This window comes from Pithys albifrons, chromosome 1 (assembly GCF_047495875.1).
Source record: "Pithys albifrons albifrons isolate INPA30051 chromosome 1, PitAlb_v1, whole genome shotgun sequence".
NCBI lineage: Eukaryota > Metazoa > Chordata > Aves > Passeriformes > Thamnophilidae > Pithys > Pithys albifrons.
Window position 1 is genome coordinate 123,947,023 of NC_092458.1, and position 20,908 is coordinate 123,967,930.

Here is a 20,908-nt window from a genome sequence, read left to right on the forward strand (position 1 = left end):
ATATCCCAACTAACACTCTCCTTCCCTTGCCAAACAACCTCTTTACATTTCAAGGTATTCCCCATGGCTGTGTCCTTTATTTTGATTTTTGTACCGATTTTTCTCTCTCTGATGAAACACTTTGTAGACATTAAATTAAGGGACAAATATGTCCGTGGCTGCCAGAAAGAAAACTGTGCTGCAATTAAAATGCCATTAGGGAACCCCCTGTGGGATGTTGAACCTAAAGACTCTATTCAGAAAGCAAAGCCAAAATTAAGGAGGTGTCTGGTTGCAGATCCTCAGCAGATTTCCATTGCTTGGCTACAGCACCATGGAGACTGTGCTAGGCAGGAGCTGAAAGGTTTTTCCAGTGCTGTGTGTGGTATTTGGAATCATGGCTTTGGCACATGTTCCTTTGCTGTGAGCCATACGTGGAGATGTGTCTCCATTGGATGACAGAAAGTGCAGCAGAGCTTGGCCCACCTGCAACAATGAAAGCAGTGGAGATGGGAAGCTGTCCAAGCCTTGGACTGCTTGGACAGTGACAACTAATGATAGCTTGTCCTCAGAAAATTTGCACTGAGGGCATCTTTGTGTTTGCTGAGTTGCCCATGAGATGTTTGGAGGCAGAAATGCAGCCACCAGGCTAAGCAAGCTCATGAAAAACCTTCATGCTGGTGAAGGGACTGGAGCACAAGTGCTGTGGAGAGAGGCTGAGGGAGCTGGGGGTGTTCAGCCTGGAGAAGAGGAGGCTCAGAGGTGACCTCAGCACTGTCTAGAACTGCCTGAAGGGAAGTTCTGGCCAGGTGGGGGTTGGTCTCTTCTCCCAGGCACTCAGCAATAGGACAAGGGGGCACGATGGGCTCAAGCTCTGCCAGGGGAAATTGAAGTTGAAGATCAGAAAGAAATTCTTTGCAGAGAGAGTGCTCAGGCATTGGAATGGGCTGCCCAGAGAGGGGGTGGATTCCCCATCCCTGGAGGTTTTTCAACTGAGCTTGGCCGTGGCACTGAGTGCCATGATCTGGTAAAGGGACTGCAGTTGAACTTGATGATCTCGGAGGTCTTTTCCAACCCACTGCATTCTATGATTCTGTGATTCTGAGTAAATCATTAGTGTTTAAGGTTTTGGAGACATATAAAAGCCTGATCTTTTGCTAATAAAAAATAAATACATGGTCATTGAACCTGGCTGGTTTTTCTGAGACAGCTGAAGGACTCAGCAGAGTCACTGGGTGGCAGGTACTGAGTTTTCCAGTGACAGCCCAACCCTGTCCCTGTGTCCTCTTCTTCCATGTCATTCAAGGTGATTATCTGCTGAGGATATTAGTAGAGATTGGAATAACAATAGAAGACACCTTTTCTTCTCTGTCTAGGAATTCCCCTGATGACTGCAGTGTGGCAAAAGGAGGGAAGATGGTCAGTGGCTCAGACAGTGTTGGGATGAACTATGGAAACTACATGGAAGAGAAGCACGTCCCACCCCCAAACATGACTACCAACGAACGAAGAGTCATCGTGCCAGCAGGTTAGACCCTCTGCAGGAAAATGTCAAGCTGAAAATAAGGCAGTTTCCTTAAATTTGCTAAGATTGTTTTAGGTTTGGACAGAGGCAATCAGGAAGAAAAGATCAGGAATTTCCCAGGGTTATTGAGAAAATGAGATGAAAAATATCTTTATTCCAGCAGCAGGACTGGCTGAGGACAGGCATTCAGGTCTTGTCTGGCTTCTCTACTCCTTTTGAAGGATTTCACCCCAGAGTGGGCTAAAGAAAGAGCCACTTGCATTTCCTGACCCATGGAGTAGCAGGTGCAGAGGGTGTGTGAGAAAGGATCATGAAATCCATGCAAATACCAAACCACCCTCAGCACATGAAAGACACAGTCCAACAGGGCAGTGAAAGCCTTTATCTGTGTTATCCCCTGAGTGTGGGCAGGGTAAAACATTTTAATAAGCAAACTGACAACTCCCCTGCAAGAGAAGAGCCCAGTTGAGAAATTCCTGGTTAGCCTTGGCTTGGCTATGAGATTCAGCAGTTGATTCCTGGCCCAAGAAGGCACATTCACTCCTCCAAACAAACCTCTGCTGGAGGATTGGCTTGCAAAATAATTAGCAGACCTATTTCCAGCATCAGAGACCATCATGACATCAGATGTGGGTGTTCATGAACCACTGGATATACACAGGGTAGACACACCTGCAGCCAGGAGGGGAATGTTTTGCTGCCAGTTCCTCTCCAGCAGAGATGTGCCTGCCTGAAATATTTCTGCCCCTGCTGTGTTGCTTAATATTCTTACAGTTTTTCAGTTGCCAAGATATGCAACTTGACTGTGGCCAATTTTGCAAGCTGTGATTATTTCAGTTATTTGTCAAGATAGGTGTGGACAAATCTGTTGCAGTGTCCCCTGCAATGGTATTGTCAATTCTGTCCTGAAGACACAAGAGTGATGCACTGAATAACAATTGGAAGGAGACCACATTTGAATGTTCCTCTAAAACATTTCTCTGCCTGGTGTTTGGCACTTTATTTTTCAGCCTGCTGGTAACCTTTAGCATGGTTACCTCTGCAAGGTATTTTTTTCTTAGTGTATTCCTGGAGATGTGTTTTAAAGTGGATTTCAGTGACAGTCAAAGAACAACATGGTCACAGGCACAGCCTTGCTGTTTTGAGGCCATTGGAAGAAATAAATGGGTAAAAATCAGTTGGTTTTGATCACTGCATAGGCAGTGGCAAAGGTCAGAAATTAAAAAGTCATTTTTCAGCCGAGGTAACTTTTTTATTCTAGTTGTCATAAATAAGCAGCTTTTAAAAATTAGAGGCATAATCAAAATGTTTTGATAAAATTCCCGGTGTTTGGATGTTTCCTTCAAACCAAACTGACTGTAGTTGTCAGAGTTCTCTGCTGTAGCTGTGGGCAATCCCATCCACACCCAAGATTTGCCACCAGACTTGCATCCCTCTGGCTTGCTTACTTATTTCATACCAGATGGAGGCCTTATTTTAAGTGTTTTTTAGTGAAATTCAGAGAACAAACAAGCCCAAGGTTTTAAATGCTGAGAGAAGGCTCAGAAAAGGGGAGGCATTAAGGGGTGAAGGACTGGGAGTGAGCAACAGCATGAGACACTCTCAATATTCCCTGTGGAAGGAGGTCTCCACCTCTTTCAGACCAACCTGAACAGTCAAAACAGAGGGAATGGCATGGAAGTTAAGCCATGGAAAAGCTGTTTAACCTTTCATCTGACAGAACTTCATGTGATGGACAAAGCCAGTTGACCTCCATGTGTTCCATTCTCAGTCTTGAGGATATCACAGAATCACAGAGTCTTATAGGTGGGAAGGCAGAAACTCTTGAAGAATTTGTTTCCTCTTGATATTGACCTTTTCTCTGCAAGAAGTGTAAATTCTTCCTGGTAGGAGCTGTCTCCTGTTGCAGGAATGAGCACTGCAGGTCCTCAGGGACCTTCATGTTGTTGGGTCTTTATTAAAAAGCAGAATGGAAAAGGAGGAATTTAGAAAGGAAAAAACCTTTAAATTAAGGATTCATTCAGAAACATCTTGCTGACAATCTGGACTAGTTCTTGCTGGGGTTTTTTTCCCAGATGGTTTTGCCAATACTTCAGGTATTAAGTAAAAACCCATGGAGGTGTAGGAATGTACTCCAGTGTAACCCCCCAGCCTGGGAAAGAAAATGCAGAATATTTTAATGTGCCCCAAAGCTGTGAGTGCTCACTTAGCCTACACCTAAGACAGAGTAGGTCTGACATGAGTGGAAATTTCACTTAAATAAAGACACAGATTCAACAGAGAGCTTTGAAAAGCTCAGTTGGTTAAAACTTGGCTGTAACAACGCCAAGGTCATGAGTTCAATCCCCTGTGTGGGCCATTGACTCAAGAGTTGAACTCGATGATCCTTGTGGGTCCTTCCAACTCAGAACAGTCTGTGATTCTGTGAAAATCATTCTGCTGCAAGCTGCAGTGCTGTTGGTGGGGCAGAACCCTCTGTTAATCTGTGGGTAAAACTAATGAGACAGGAGAACTAAATGAGAGAGGAGCTCATTCAGCAGCAGAGGGTTTGTTAACACTCAGCTCACAGCTCTTCCCAAACAGTTCTCCCAGACTGTTTTTCTCCCTCACACTCAACACACCAAATTAATTCCTCATGCACGTCCCGCAGGCAGCAAAGAGGGGATTAAGGTGTCTCCAGTTGGACTGTGGCCTGCATTTATCTTGCATCAGCACTGACTCTTTTCTACCTGTTCTCATGGCTTGTGCCACCCCCAGATCCCACGCTGTGGAGCACAGACCACGTGCGCCAGTGGCTGGAGTGGGCGGTGAAGGAGTACGGGCTCCCCGACGTGGACATCTTGTTGTTCCAGAACATCGATGGCAAAGAGCTCTGTAAAATGACCAAAGATGACTTCCAGAGACTCACCCCAAGCTACAATGCAGATATCCTCCTGTCACACCTACACTACCTCAGAGAGAGTAAGCAAGTTCTCCATCGCCGTGGTAGAGTCTGTGCCCAGGCTGGGGTTGACACCAGTCTTGGATTTCGTGGTGTGATAACTTAACCTGGGTTTGCAAATGTTGCTGCTGTTCCTAAGAACACAGCAGGGAACCTGATCCAAAGCCTTTTGAGTTTGATGGAAAGGTTCCCTTTAATTTCAGTTGCCTATTGCTCATGTTCACCAAAGAAAAGAGTCAGGGAATCTTTCTACATATCCATCAGAGGGAAAAATCCTGTTGAAATTCAGCATATTCATCAGCCTGCTCTAGGAAGAAAATCATATGGGATTCAGTGCTACTGTTTTTTCTGGTCACATACTCATTTCTTTCCATTTTAATGATGAGGATGCTAAACAAGAGTGTAAACATTGATTCATAAAGTGAATTCCAGGCATGATTTAAAGGAGTGGCAGCAGTTTGCTGCACTCTCAATAGGATCAGGGAGGTTTAACTGAATTAAATCAAAATTCTGTAAATTCATGGCAAAAAAGGAACAGTCCTTGGAGTCCAAATGCAAATTGGTTGTAGTGCATGGTTAGCATTTCAAAGGGCAAGAAGGGACTAGTGATTTCACCTAAGCTTGAGGGAAATGTGCAGGTTGGAGGAGTTCAAATGAAGGTGGATTTTAGAGAAGAAACCAAGCAGCATTGCAACACCAGTGTGGTGAAGTGTCCTCCACACTCACACCGCCAGGAAACCCGTCAGAAATAAGAATGTTGAATAAATGAGTGCCCTGGTTGAAGCTGCAGCAAACACACCTCCCTCCCAAGTGCAGGATGGAACTCTCCATAGACATGTTCAAACAATCCTGGCAGGGGAAAGTACTGTTTTGAAAAAGAAAAAAAAAAAAAAAGATAATTCACAATATTTTTTTTTACGCTTTGGTGTTGCTTTTTGTTTTGTTTTGTAGCTCCTCTTCCACATTTGACTTCAGATGATGTTGATAAGGCCTTACAAAACTCTCCACGGTTAATGCATGCTAGAAACACAGGTAATGCTGGCACTGCTCCCATCGCTGTAGGGCATCTCTGGAAAGCACAGGATTCCTCTCTCTGGGTTGCTTGCTAAGAAATGGAAGTGGTCAATCAGGAGGGAGACAAGAGGATCCTCTCCTTGCCGTGTGTGGGAGTTTTATGCACAGACACACAGAGAAAAGGTGGGATCGTGCAGGGCCAGATGGTGCACAAATGGTCTCCTGGCTGGTAGTTTCTTGTGTCCTGCAAGAGAATGGGGACCCTGACTCATGATAAATTCAGGTTTGGGGCCTTTTATCCTTTTATATGAGGACTTTTTTCTCTCATTCTGTCTCATTGTATGGCCAGATCTACTCCATGGACCCCCAGAACCCTGGTGGAGCTCCAAAGTGCTCCAGCACTTGCTTTGGGCTCTGGTGAATGTGGCTGTCTCCCCTCCCATGCAGCAAATATTGTATAAGTCAATAAAATTGCTATTTAGGCAGTTAGATCATCTTGTTTTCTAGCTGTGTGAGCTGGAAATTCCACTAAGTTTGGTGTTGGAAGCTCAATGAAGTCTGATCTGAATGTGAAATGATTTTTGTTGGGATTCACCCTTCTGTTGATTTGGCCCAGAAAATTGTTGAGTGTAGGTAGGAGAGTGACACGTGCCTCAAAAGCATCTGTCCTTCAGGATGTGCCTTAAAGTATTTATGAAAATAATTCAGAATACATTTGATCGTTATCTCTAACAGTTGTGCAGCAGAGGATGGCATGGAATTGTACATCCAGTATGTTCTCCATACTGGCTAAAGATGTTTGGAATATTGCATGATCATGCCTGAGGGTATTAGTTACCTACAGTGACCAGAAATAACAATTCTTTATGAGAAATGAAAAAGATAATGCAAAGGATAATGCAAAAGAAAAAGAAAACAAGACTTGGATTGCAGTGCCTCTTTCATATTTTATTTCATTTTTCACTGGGAGGGAGTTTTGCAGCAAAATTCACTAAAGATTTCTCCCTGAGATGAGAGGTTTGCCAGTGGGCTGTAGACCTGCTGCAAACCCCACCAAAGGCAACAAAAAACCAAATTCCATTTATTCTGATGTGCTTTGGGATACACCTTAAGTCCTTTTTTAAAATAGGTGCTCAATGGCTTTTTCCATCTCTGGCTTTTTTGGTTCTAATTTGCCAAGCAGTTTCCACATGCAGACATCCAAGTGTTGTTCAGCAGTTCTGTGTGTTATCTTTTTCTCTGTGTGTGCACTGAGAATGATATTTTGACATTTCACCAAAATAAGATTGTCTGCATCTCTGTCATTGGGAGTGGGAATAATTCTGTGCTGATCATCAGCACAGGGTGAATCAGTTGCTCAATTTTCAATGGACCCCTGAAGAGTTAGGAAAAAATAATTATTCTTGAAATCAGCAGTAATTGCACAAATCCTTCTCAAGTGCCTAGAGAGGGTCATTAGGAGCTAATTGGTGTAGTTAAAGCCATTTCAATGCCTGAGATATGTGAGGAACTGTTTTCTATATCAATACTTTAAATTTTTTCACTCTGTGAAGATAATGAGATTTCTGAGGGTCTGACCCAAAAGTCTCTGTTGAAAAAAAAAAAAATGAACCTGTTTGGGGAATGGCAAAGAAGTTTTATTTCAGAACATACAAAGCCACCTGCCCAGGTGGAACTGGTTGTGGTGAAGGTAGAAGGGATTTCCTGAACTTCCCTGTCCGTCCTTAAAATGGATTTTGCAGAGTTATATCCAGGAATTTGAATAGATTTATAGAGGAGTAAAGACTATCAGAATGATCTTTTATATGTAACAGTCCTAAGAGTAAAATTACTCACAGTCTTTATTCAGACAGGAGGGAAAACATCAGTGGCTTTAGGGACTGTGGAAATGAATCTTGAGGTGTTATGTCCTCTTTTTTCTCCTTAGGAGGTGCCACTTTTATTTTTCCAAACACTTCAGTTTATCCAGAAGCAACACAAAGAATTACAACCAGGCCAGGTATGAACAATGACCACCTTTTGTGTCCTGTGATCTCACTCATTTCATCTCTTGAAGCATCTCAATTCTTTTTCTCCTTCTTTTCATAAATATTGGGCTGTATTTTAAATACACAGACATATATTATATACATGTATTATATATGTGTGTGTATATTTAATTGTGTAGAATGAGTTGATTAAATAGAACAGTTTAATAAGTTGATTTCTTCCACATATCTCTCTTTAAAGCAACTTTATTTACTGTCTGAAGCACCAGAGAATCAGAAGACCTGAGCTCTGTTCACTTTTATATTTCATTGTCCCAGCAGAGTCACTTTTCAATGTGCTTCAGTTCTCTGTTTGTAAAATGAGGCAAAAATTCCCTTTTTTTATAATCCTATTTGATGTATATTGGGGAAAAAACACCCTAAAAATACAGGATATATATTTCTCCTGCTATCTGCTTTTTATTTATGTTTGAGGCAAGCAGGTCCCACAACGTCCAGTGTGAGTTTAAGAGACTTAAATAAGTAAAATCAAAACACAAGAAAGTTCTTACTGCTCAAATATTTAAAGCCTGTGAAAGGATTGTGGATGTTCTGGTTTGTGAAAAGCTGAAGGGAATGATTGAACAAGGTGAGGATATGGCTGTGAAGCTGAAAATTTTCTTTATATCACCCTTCACCAAACAAAAATGCCCCAAAAATGGCCTTATCTGGACATTTGCTTTTCCAATAATGAATTTAAAGTATTATGAGACATCAAAAGAAGTTGCAGCAAAGTATTAAATTTAAAGGAAATAAATGATTGAGCCAGAAGCTTAAATCCAAGTGTTCTGAAGGAACATTCACTTGAATTGTCTAAACTCTTGTGAAATGATAAATTTCTGCCTTAAAAACAGGGAGTTTTGGATAGCAAATATTCTATCTATGCTCTCCTGTGTAATCCAGGATAATCCCAAGAAATTATTCTATAGACACTTGTATACATGTATATATGCACATCTGTAGATTGGTTAATTGATAATTAGAAAAGATAAATAAGGAAACAACTGCCAGGCCATTATGGGATCAAACCCACCCTGCTCAGATTCGTGGGGAACAAGCTCTTCTGCTCCACTTAATTTGTCTGTAGTAGTGAATAAAAAGGAAAAGGCTGATTCAGTGCATACATTTGGCACTTGGCATCTGCCAAAGGGCCCCACAGCTATTTACAGTAGAATTTAAATCAGCTTAGAAGAAACAAATGAAGATCTGGCTAATTAGCCCATCACCAAGACTTAATAATAGACATCTTAAAGTAGGGGTGTTGAATTATTAATAGTTGGAAAAAGGACATGATAAAATTTGATGTATAACTTAGAGATGGCATATGATTTCTGCATCCAAAGCAGAGTGGGCAGCAGAGCAGGGGGGAATTCTACCCCTCTGCCCCTCAGGTGAGACCCACCTGCAGAGCTGCTCCAGCCCTGGGGGCAGCACAGGAAGGACATGGAGCTGCTGGAGAGGCCAGAGGAGGCCCCAGGATGGGCAGAGGATGGAGCAGCTCTGCTGGGAGGAAAGGCTGGCACAGCTGGGATTGTGCAGCCTGGAGAGGAGAAGCTTTGGGGGGACCTCAGTGTGGCCTTCCAGGAGTTGATGGAGCCACAAGAAAGATGGAGAGAGACCATTTCCAAGGGCTGGAGGGACAGGACAAGGAGGAATGGCTTCAAACTGGAAGAGAGTATGGTTAGATTGGATATTAGGAAGAAATTGTTTCTTGTGAGGGTGGGCAGGCCCTGGCACAGGTTGGGCAGAGCAGCTGTGGCTGCCTCATCCCTGGGAGTGTCCAAGGCCAGGGTAGACAGGGCTTGGAGCACCCTGGGCTAGTGGGAGGTGTCCCTGCCCATGGCAGAGGTTCGAATGAGATCATTAAAGTTCCTTCCAACCCAATATTTCCATGATTCTATGACTTTGTGATTATATAAAAGCAGAGATCCCTGTAAAGGATTCCTGTACAGGCATCATTAGAGAGAAATGACTTGGCCATTATTTAACAGCTGAAAAGACAAGTTGATAAATACAGTGCAAGACACAAGTTGTTTGCATATCTTACTTCAGATTAACCTTCTTCACTCATGAAAGAACAACTTAACATAGTCCTCCTTATTTCTGGCACAGTGACAGCCACTGCTCTAGTGAAAAAAAGTGAATAAATGAAGAAACACAGTGAAGGATCAGGTGGCAAATCTGAGTGTGCCATTAAATAAAGCAGTAGTGTGGCCTTGCCTGGAAAGCTGGAGAATCATCCCTTATCAGAAAGGCTGTTGGCAGAATTAGAAGGGCAAAGCCACAGGAATGTGGAAAATCTTTTGAGCATGTGGAAAGATAGAAACATTTGAAACTGTTCAAATCAAGGTCTGGGCTTGAGGAAACACGATATAATTATCTAAATAAAGAGGGTGACAGAGCACCTGCTTAGTCTCAGAATTAGAAGGTGGAATATGCAGAAAAAATTAGACATTTTTATGAAACATGAAAGCAGACTGTGTCCCTCATGGCTCCAGGTTCAGGGAGTCCCCAGGAGCTCTGAGTGGCACGGGGGGATGTTGGCATGGACATGGATGAGAGGACAAAGCAGAGCTATAGAAACACTGACCAACTGTGCAGTGTAAATCCAGATCCCCCAAACCCTCGGGAGTTCCCAAGGGAATTGAACATGTAACGCAGGACCAGAGGGACCTGCAGGAAATAGCCATGCCAGTTGAGAGGATCTCAGGCAAAGGCTCTAAGAGTCTGTTTTAGGGCATTTTCCTTTGGACTTGAGCAAAAACTGGCTTTTTTTATCCCCATGAGAAGTTCTGTGATTTCAGTATTTGTTTCATCCTGACTTGTGATAGAAAAAAAACCCATTAGTTTTCTCTGAAAGTTCTAAACCACACATCAAACATGGGGAGCTCCTTCATGTCAGAGTTTTTATCTACAGCATGTTTAAAATGACACATAAACCAAACGGCTTTACTCCAAAATCTTTCTGTGTTTACACAACTACTGATGGGAATTGCAGTTTGGAAATAGGGGTGCCCCTGTTCTTCTGTGCAGATCAGTGCATCCTAACTGAACATTTTCTGCAAAAAAACTACCCTGTGATTTTGGAAGTGTTATTTTATTTTGTCTTGTAATAGAAACTGACAGATATCCTCAAAGTCACAATTTTTGTGCAGAATGGAAAAAGGTTTTTTTGCAGAAATTCAGTTTTCTTTCAGGGAACTGTTTTTAGTTGGCTTATTCCGTGGCCTTCCTTTTAGTTAAATGTCACATTTCAAGTAGATTGCAAACAATTTTTTCCATAACAAAGCACTGTTCATGTGAGAGCAATAGCAGACCCTGGGGACAGTCACTTGATGACATGAAAAAGGTCAAAAATGAGGAGGGGGGAATACATAATGTCCAGTGGGAATTAACCAAATTCTAGGCTGCAATTCTGGAGAAAGTAATTAAGCATTGCCATTGTTAAGGCACTACAATAGAAAATGGGAAATGAGCAGGGCTTGCCATGAGCTGCAGTGACAAAGGAGAGTTTCTTCAGTCACCTTTACAACAGAACATGAAGTTTCAGAAAGCTGAAAGTAAAAAATACAATGAGGCCTGTTGGGAGCTCAGGGAGACCTGATAGGGGTTTGTCTACATGTCCCACCAAACAGGAGCATTCCCAGAAAAGATCTTTCCAAGATAAGGACACGTTGTACTAATATCTCATGGACATAAACAGATCTACTTATCCAGAATAGCAACATGTTTCTCAAGGCATGATGCTGAATTAAGAGTCAGGTTGGAATTTTACGCTGTTTCAAGAGGGGCTGATCACTGGATTCATCTTTTCATGGACAGGGCACAGTCAAAAGATCACCTTGTGATGTGTTGAGTCAAAAGGCAAAACATTCAATTTGTACCAAATGTGCTTTGAGGCTGCAAGTGCCACCAAGTTCAAGCACGTGGCACCACAGAGTCCCCTGGGGGTACAGGGGTCTAATAATTTGGAGACCCAAAAATAGAGAGGACAGAACAGAACAGGACAGGACAGGACAGGACAGGACAGGACAGGACAGGACAGGAGAAGGTAGAATTGCACAGCATCTTTCTGGGCAGAAAATAGAACTAGAGGGAAAAATTAGGTTTCTGATGTCACCAGAATCTCCCTGACAAGCCTGCCATGGAGGTGGAGAACCAGCCAGGCAAGGCAGAGCTGGACAAGACACATCAGAGCCCACAGCTGAGCCTGTCACCTTCTGTACAGACAGAACCCAGAACCCTTTGAAAATACAACAAGAGTAATTCTGAATTCTATTTTTGCCAGATGGTAAAATCTTCAGGCCATGAGGTGACTCTGACTAAAACTAAAATGTTGATAGCAGTGTTGATCTCAGCCTGGTCAGGACACCTGGCTGTTGCAGTGATTGACCTGCACACCAGTGTTGTCCTCAGAGATGAGCACTTGTACAATTCGTGGTATTTCTGAAGGACAAGGCTGTGGAACAGTTCTCAGGAAATCAGGGATACAAGATCACTAATTAGGAAAATGCAGTTTCTTAGCAAAGTTTTTGGAGTGTGAGATTCTGGGAGATGGCAGTGCTGGGAGTGCCACTCTGCTCCTTTAGCCAAACAGGCTAAATAAATAAATGAAAGACATTTTGCTTGAGAATTTCCCATTACATTTTATTTCCATTCAATACCTCTGTTCTCACTGCTTGGAAATGGGCAGATGCATCTGGCTTGCCCAGAGCCAGCCTGTGGCTGTTGCTTTGCTTCCCAACTGGTTTCATTTCCAAGCATAAATTCTAAAATAAAGCAGTGTTAAGAACCAGAAGAGCCCACACCAGGTGGGCTCTGCTGCTTTCCTGAGATCCTGGGCAGGCTACAAAAGTCTCTGGTTTTGGCAGCAATTTTAACTAATGTGTGAAAGCCAGACACAGAAAAGCACAGGAAGCTGCCAAAGATTTCAAAGGGTAAACCAAACATTTGAATTCACTGTATTTACTTTATGGAGAAAGCTTTTATGGTTTAGTTTCTTCATTTTTATGTGCTAAATTTATAAGGTTTGATTGATCTCAAAGGATGACAGCAACAGACTGGCAGAGAATGACACCTTAAATCAACTAAAATCTACCTTCTTATAAGAAAATACTGTTACATGCAGAGATTGGGAGGGATTGGTACCCAATTTGTGCATAAAATGAGCTCTGACCTCTTTGGGGACTTCTCCTGCAAGACTCTTAACACAGATGTCAGTGTTTGTCATTCCTTGGTGCCCTGGGCTGAGGAAGGGCACAAAAGGGAGTACTCTGAGCCTTTGGAAGTGCTGAACTCTACACAGTCTCTAAAGATCATTTTTACCAGCTATTTCAGTGCAGTTTGGGCATCAAACAAGAACAGGCACCTCTAAAAAGCAACACAGGCAGCAACGTGGTGCTGTTATTTTTAGATACAACAAAGATGATAAAGGTTTTTACAAGGAATATCTTTCCCATTGGAATAATTTTTCAAATCCAGAGCCCCCTAGAAAGGTGCCCTTTATGGATATAAGCACTTTGTGCTGTATCTGCATGAATAAATGTCTTTTTTCTCCACAGATCTGCCTTATGAGCAAGCCAGGAGATCAGCATGGACGAGTCACACCCACCCCAGTCCTCAGTCAAAAGGTAAAAGCATCTACACATCTGGTGCAACCTGGATTAGACTCCAAAGTGAACTGATAGGAGCTGCCTCAGTGCTCAGCTCTGAGGATTTTTACCTGTGCATTGGCTGGAAAGCCTGTTTGCAATGTCTGGGCAATCCTGGGTGGTGTCACTGGGCAGCCACAGCCTTCCTGAAACTCAGATTTCATGAATTCCATCACCAGACAGTCTTAGAAAGCTAAATCCTGTGGTGTCCATCATGCAGTGCTGAGCAGCAGGAGTTCCAGGCCTGTGATCTGTCATAGGTTTGGTGGCCAACTTCCTAACTAGAAAAATAACTACATGGGTTTTTCTGTTTTCAGCTACTCAACCATCATCCTCAACAGTGCCCAAAACAGAAGACCAACGTCCTCAGTTAGGTGGGTGTCATTTTCTTTGAGTTGTGCCTGGGTTTGTTGAACATGATGGGAAGGACAAGCTCTCACCTGCCAACCAGAAACAAACTGCACCATCTGGTTCAGACCACTCAGGAGATCTCCAGCTGGTGACCACTAAAACCCCAGATGTGCATGAGTTGGCTCCACACCTGGATCTGAGCTGAAGGCTCCCTTGGCCACTAAAAGTTCCTTTTAATGATGCTTAAAGGCAGTGACAGCCTTAAAGAGTGAAAATGCTGTTTAGAAAAGTACTTATGTACAGTTTGGGTGCAAAGGTGGAAGGTAAGGAGGCCAAAAGTTCATATTCTCCCCAGTGGTTGAAATCCCAGCAGCTGGAAAATGTGCATGAGGAAAGAAATGAAAATAGGTTCCAGCAAACAGAAAACTATTTGATTTTGGCTCCTGGAATATAACAGGAATATTGGAAGGATTCTCAGTCTGTTGGGAAACTGAGGATAAACTGGTGTTTTTGCAAAATGGGTGCCTTTTGTGTTTTGAAAGCAGCAAATCCACGGGGTAGGACCTAATCCCTTAGTGTGGATTCAGCTGTGTTTTGAACAGGTAGCTGGAAAGCACTACAGAGATTTTGAGTGTGTTATGGCTTTTGTTAACAGCAAAAGGTTAGAAGGAGGAAATAAAAGAGATTTAGAGGATATTCTTAGCTCAGAAGACTCTGAGCCAGTTTTTATCACATGGATTTTAAATCATTATTCTGGGTTTTGTTACAGCTAAGTAAGACTGTGCACATGACTACATCTCATTAACTCATACACACACTGCCTGGGAAGGGTTGCACTGATTTTTGCCCCAAACAATGTTTTATCTAATCTGGCCTTCCAAGCATGAGAGTCATTCTAGAAAGATCCTGATGATTTATGTAAGTCCTTAGGACCATTTAATGGCCATGTGTGAGCTGCACAGATCATTGAAATGTATAAGGAATGTATCCTGATTATTTCCTGGCTGTGGAACCGGAGGCTGTTGGAGAGCAGCCGTCCAGAGCCGAGGCAGCCCAGGACAGGGATGGCAGTGAGGGGCTCCAGGCTGTGCTTGCAGTCCATCACTTTGGCTTCTGTGCTGCTGGTACAGCTTTCCCTTTTTTCTGTCGTGCTTTAGGCCAAACTAAGTTTTTATTTCCAGAGGGAATTCCTTGAGGAAAAAACACTGAAGTGCTGCAGTCACTGTGTGGCTGACACAGGCTCTTCTGAAACCCTAGCTGGGTTCCACTACATGGGATCCCTCACTGGACTCCAGTGACAAAGAATTCCAGAATCCCAGAATCATTTAGGTTGAAAAATTGCTCCAGGATCATGGAGCCCATCCTGTGCCTGATGCCCACCTTGTCCCCCAGCCCAGAGCACTGAGTGCCACAGCCAGTCCTGCCTTGGGCACTTCGAGGGCTGGGCACTCCAAACCTTCCTGGGCAGCCCCTTCTAATGCCTGACAACCCTTTCCAGGGAGAAATTCTTCCCAGCCACATTCCTGGGGTTCAGCCATGCCCTCTCAGCCCTCTTGTCGAGGCTCTTTCGGCACAGAAAGAGCGTTGCCAGAGGGAGGAACAAATGTGGCCTCACAAGAAAAGGTGCCACTGTCCTGTTTGGAGGTGGCTCTCACCCATTGCCTGCCTGTGCCCGAGGGCTCTGGCATCTTGAATATACCCTTGTGCACACTCAGACAGTGCAAAAGGCAAATGCATGTCCTTGCACACCAGGTTTGAAGAGAATATACACAAACATTGCAATGCAGAGAGAGGAATTGCTTAGGTGTTGGACCTGCTGTCCCACCAGGCAGCACACACTGTATCTTACAAGGTTAAAAAATAAACTGACATAAATGATTTTAAACCTTTCTTTCTTAATTTTGTAGATCCTTATCAGATTCTTGGACCAACCAGCAGTCGACTTGCAAATCCAGGTGAGAAGGGATTTTTACTGATTCAGGAGGAATTCTCTTCCTTGCCAGTGTCCCCATTTAAGCTTTCAGACCAGACCTGGAAGGTGATGGGTCTGATTTCACCCCTCTTCAGTGTGACTCAGTGAGAGAGAGCTGATGATACCCACCAGTGTGCTGCAGAATTAGGTTTCTAAATTAACAAGGATGAGACTCAGGTCACAGATTAGGACATAGAAACCCATGTACCTTAACTTGTGTGTCTGCAGATCAGCTGGGTGTCTGATTTCCCATGATATTTAGTGAAGATACACTTAATACAGATCTCTGTAGAGAGCTTTTCAGGTCATCCTGGAGTAGGTGGTTACACTTAGTTGAGCACCTCGTTAGAGGTATTTTAACTCTTTTTATCAACAGGAATTAGAGGATCATTAAGGTTAGAAAAAACCCTCCAATATGATCAAGTCCAACCTTTGAAGCTGAAGTTCACTTGAGTTGCCTAAATATCAGGATTTTATTAAGATACCCCATCTGGCTTCCAGTTACCCCTCCAGAAGGGTGCAGGTCTCTTCCCAGTCTGCATCACATGTGTCCCAGACTCCCTTATCCCACAGCACAGTCTCATTCTTGCCTTGACAAATACAAAGCTTTGGGATGAATAACCTAAGCCAACAGAAATTTATAGGAAAAAAAACCAGGAAAGCATAATCTATTTGCAAGGAATAATTGGGTCACTTCTAAAATGTTGTCCCACTTTAAGAAGGCAATGAGGTTAAACATGGACGGGGACTTGTAGCCTAGAATAGAGCCACAGAATCATTCAGGTTGGAAAAGACTTCTAAGATCATTGAGTCCAACCTGTGGCCATAATGTTTTCTCTAAAGACAAGGGACTTTCTGGGTAAATTATTAATTCTGGTTGGGAATTGTGCAGATTCCACTGGAGCTGCTCCAAGTCTGCAGGACAGGCTGTGGCTGCGCAGCACCATAATGGACATCAGGATCTGCCACAAAGGATTGGCATTGTGTGTTCCTATTTCCCTTGCTTGAACAGTCACAGGGCACAGCATTTCCCATTCCACATTCTCAGCCCCCACTGACAGTGTTTCTTCTTACAATGATCATATGACTTTTCAAGGCCTGAAGTTGCCAAAATACCGATCTGTTTCCTTTCACTTTTCCCCAAGTGGCATCAAACACAGTTCTAGATTGAGTTGACTTTGGAAACAGCTTTGTGTGGCAGAGGGAAGTAATTAAGTGTTAAGAATAGGATGTTCCAGGCAACACTAATCTTAACTGGAAGTGGGGGACTACATCCCTTTAATTTGTTCATAAATCATGGCTTTTTAAACCTTATCAACTGTCCATTTGGAAGTCTTCATTACTGTGGATGACACTGACACGAGATGGATCGGGATGTTTTCCTTAACATTTGGCCATGGAGTTGCACTACACTCCCTCCTTCCCTGCTATGACATATTCTCTGTGTTTATAAACTGGTGCAATTACTCTCTCATTAAAAGGATATTGACAGCAACCATTTATTTTCATAGGACTATATATTACATTTGGAAGGCAAGTGTTTATGTCAGAACATATGTTGGATTGCTTATTCAAAACGTTGTGTTTTGTCCAGTGCCCAACTGTTTATTGATTTTCAAAGGCTAATCCCCCTTGTTATGTTTTGTGCATTAAAACTTGCATGCCTTGCTCATACCGTGGATTCCTCTGTTTGTTTGTTGATTTAACGCATGTTAATGGAACAGAAGAAATTCATTAAGGACAGTTTGGATAAATATAATTGAAACGAATGTGGGTTTCAGTTGCACTGAAGTATAAACTGCTAATGGATTTCAGATGCTACTCCTGCTTGATATTGTAATTGCTGCTATGAGCTTTCTAAAGAAAAGCTTGGGTTTTGTGCCCACAGAGCTGGTTTGGGGGAAAAAAAGAAACCCAACCGATTCCTGGTCAGGGATGTAGTTTGAATTAGCACATCCAGGCTGGTTGGCAAATTGTGCTGACACTGTGCTTGTGAAACAGATTGCCTTGCAAGCTGCTTCGGCTCCATTTTGCATCATTTCAGCTCTGCTTTATTAAGAAACTCTAAGCTTTCAACAATATCAGTGGCAAGGCCCTTTGAAACCTGCTTTAAGTTGTCTAAAATGGTCAAATTGTGTTGCTCTGACTCAATTTTGCAAAGTTTACACCAGACTAATTGTTTTCTTTCGGAGATCAAATTGGCAGAGAGCGAGAAAAAAATGCGACAGCGACATTTGAAGTCTTAATTCCAAATTTCATTTAAACTCATTCAAGGCAGCAGAACGATGACATGGACCTTCTCACTGTTCTTGCAAGTGTTTTGCCAGTGGATGATACGGTTTGGCACGAGCCCAGCCCTCTCTAAACTTCCCCATTTTGTGTAGGCTTATTCCATAGCAGGGAACATTCAGTTGCAACATAACGCTGTGAGAACAAGTGAAATGTTACGCAAGTGAAAGCTGTTTGTCCTGAACTTTAAAGATTAGTTTCCTAAATGAGCACTGGATTATTTCCCCATCAATTGTCTGCGCTGAATGGCATTAGGTAACAATTAGATCTCCATGTAATGGCATTCTGTCACTCACGTGAGGGAAAACATGACACATGACAATTATCCCTGCCCTTTAGAATTTCATGAGACACTCCTGGGAGAAGAGGGAATGGTTAAGGGTGAGAATTAGGCACCAGAATTGCAACATTTCCTAGTGGGGTCCCGTGTGAGAGGCAGAATTGATGCCTTGATGTTCTTACTCCCAAGCCCTGACATTTCTGCTTTGTTTCTGCGCGCAGGGAGCGGGCAGATCCAGCTGTGGCAGTTCCTGCTGGAGCTCCTCTCGGACAGCTCCAACTCCAACTGCATCACCTGGGAGGGCACCAACGGGGAGTTTAAGATGACGGACCCCGACGAGGTCGCCCGGCGCTGGGGGGAGCGGAAGAGCAAACCCAACATGAACTACGACAAGCTCAGCCGCGCGCTCCGCTACTACTACGACAAGAACATCATGACTAAGGTCCATGGCAAGCGCTACGCCTACAAATTCGACTTCCATGGCATTGCTCAGGCCCTCCAGCCTCACCCCCCAGAGTCCTCCATGTACAAATACCCATCAGACCTCCCCTACATGGGCTCCTACCACGCGCACCCTCAGAAGATGAACTTTGTCGCTCCCCACCCCCCTGCTTTGCCTGTAACATCGTCGAGCTTTTTCGCTGCCCCGACTCCCTACTGGAATTCACCAACTGGAGGGATCTACCCCAACACCAGGCTGCCAGCTGCTCATATGCCTTCTCATCTTGGCACCTACTACTAAGCTGGGGAGGTGGCAAAGAAACACCACACAAAGCAAAGACGCTTCTCACTGGGATAAATCCCTGGTGAATCGCAGCGAGCGCTATTGGAGTACATGAATCAAAAGTGCCTAAAGAGACAAGTGGAGGTTTGGCTGGGAAAAAAAACACATTAAAAATAGATGTCAAAAACACTCTTTTGTAGTAGGGATTTAAAGGAAATATCCAAGGAGTATAAAGATACTAAAATGTAATGTATATGGGCATCGACTCTGTGGACCAAACAACAATAGACTTTAGTAGGTAAAAGCATGAGATGATGATAAGGAGAATCTACAGGAGCTGGTGGTCTTAAAAAGTTGATAAGCTTATGTGTAAAGTTTGATACCTTGCTAGTGCAAAACTGGGACTATACTACAGCAATATAAGGATAAGTCTATAGTGATCTAACATACAATATATGGATCATTACAAAGGAGGGGGAAAAGGGAAAAAAAAAAGGAAAAAAAGAACCCCTATCTGTATTTAAAAAGTAGAAACATATCAGCAGAAGAGACTGGTTGGTGTGGAAGCTGATTTGGAATATAACAGCAGTGTTTTAGTTAAAATCAAATGAGTTCCATTCAGCAGAGGGAATCAGCTACTCAAACTGTGAAGACAACCCAAACTTTTAAGATTCCTTGACAGTATTGCAGGAACCCTGAGCCAAACATTGGAAATGAGAATGTGCTGAAGGGCAAGTGTATGATTGTAGATCAGAGGCCTGCACCTGGCAGAGGAAGCAGGAAGGAGAAGGAGTAGGATGAAGGTGGTGAGAATGGGAGAAGAGAAACTTTGTTACCAGTAGAGACTGAAAAGACTGAAAACTTAGTGGTGTTGGGACTATGAAGAAACACTTGTTTGGACTTGTGAAACATATTGCTCAGTATTATACCATTCCCAGTATTTCAGGAGGAACAGACTTGATTTCATGGTAATAAAAAGAAAAGTGGGAAAAGGGAAAAGCAGAAGAATTCAGAAATCAGAATATGCATCTCTCTCTCTCTCTCTTTTTTTTTTTTTTTTTAAAAAAAGTAAAACTGGAATTGTGTCTGATATTTAAAAGTGACCAATTAGAACCTCATCATTGCTAAGGGAGTTTGTTTTCTATTGGTTAAAGCAAGAGACAACCAAGATCAGAAATCATCTAAGTATTTTTGTTAGGCGGGCGCCAGTTTTTCTTACCGAGTCGCGAACGCTGTGCGTTTGTCAGAGTGAAGTATACAAGTCAATGTTATTTTTTTTTTCCTTTTTATATAATTATTATATAACTTATGCATTTATACACTACGAGTTGATCTCGGCCAACCAAAGACACACACACAGACCAAAAAGAAAAAGAGACAAAAAAAAAAAAGGGACAATCAAAAACTATTGTGGCCTTGAATTTTAACTCTGTATGCTTTAATGTTTACATTATGAACATATTAGTACTTAGAATGCAGAATGTATGTAATAAAATAAGCTTGGCCTAGCATGGCAATTCAGATTGACACTGCAGTTTGCATTTGTATTTGCATTTTTAGGGCCTGACACCTGTATCAGACCTGCTACTCACCATGTTCAAATCAGCCAGGCATTTTGGTTTGGGAAATCTGGCAGTTGTGAAAGGGTAGGACCAAACAGCCAAAGTTCAAAGTGTATCTTCTTTTCCAGACAGTTCTGCTAAAACACTTGCAGCCCTTCTTTAAGAGTGCCTTGCCATTCCTGTCCTGAGCTTCTTTTGCCCAGAGATTGCAACTATGGCCAAGATGGAAGATGAGATCTAAAGGAGACCTCTAAGGAAGAATTTTGATACTTAGAACTTAACTTTTGTTGCCACCAAACTGTGCTGCAAAATCTCAGCCTGAGATGTATCTTCCTTCTGAAGCATCTGTTGAATTACTGTGTCCCCCTGCTCTTAATACAGACTGTATCATTAGTAGCAAATAAAGTGAATAATGAATATTTGCCATCATTCCTCACTTCAGAATGGAGTGTATGGCAGCTCCTTGGTCATTGCAGTCCATCCTGGCTGTTTACAAAAGGTAGGATTTTCTTTTTACTGTTCGAGTTTTAGAGGCTTCCCACACTGTGCCCTGGGCCCCAGTGCCACATCTGGTGTCTTATGGCATGACTGGG

General features: G+C 42.9%; 1 protein-coding gene across 2 annotated transcripts in view; it reads left to right on the top strand.

Annotated features, from left to right (window-relative positions):
• ERG (ETS transcription factor ERG) overlaps window positions 1-20,706 on the top strand; it is a 114,463-nt gene extending 93,757 nt beyond the window's left edge. For both annotated transcript variants that reach the window (XM_071566822.1, XM_071566832.1), the window contains exons 3-10: window positions 1,356-1,507; window positions 4,262-4,465; window positions 5,397-5,477; window positions 7,387-7,458; window positions 13,048-13,116; window positions 13,455-13,511; window positions 15,396-15,443; window positions 18,251-20,706. In XM_071566822.1, coding sequence (XP_071422923.1) covers window positions 1,356-1,507; window positions 4,262-4,465; window positions 5,397-5,477; window positions 7,387-7,458; window positions 13,048-13,116; window positions 13,455-13,511; window positions 15,396-15,443; window positions 18,251-18,771 — 1,204 coding nt within the window. In that variant the 3' untranslated portion in view covers window positions 18,772-20,706. The remainder of the gene's footprint in view (window positions 1-1,355; window positions 1,508-4,261; window positions 4,466-5,396; window positions 5,478-7,386; window positions 7,459-13,047; window positions 13,117-13,454; window positions 13,512-15,395; window positions 15,444-18,250) is intronic.
• The last annotated feature ends 202 nt before the right edge of the window (window positions 20,707-20,908 follow it).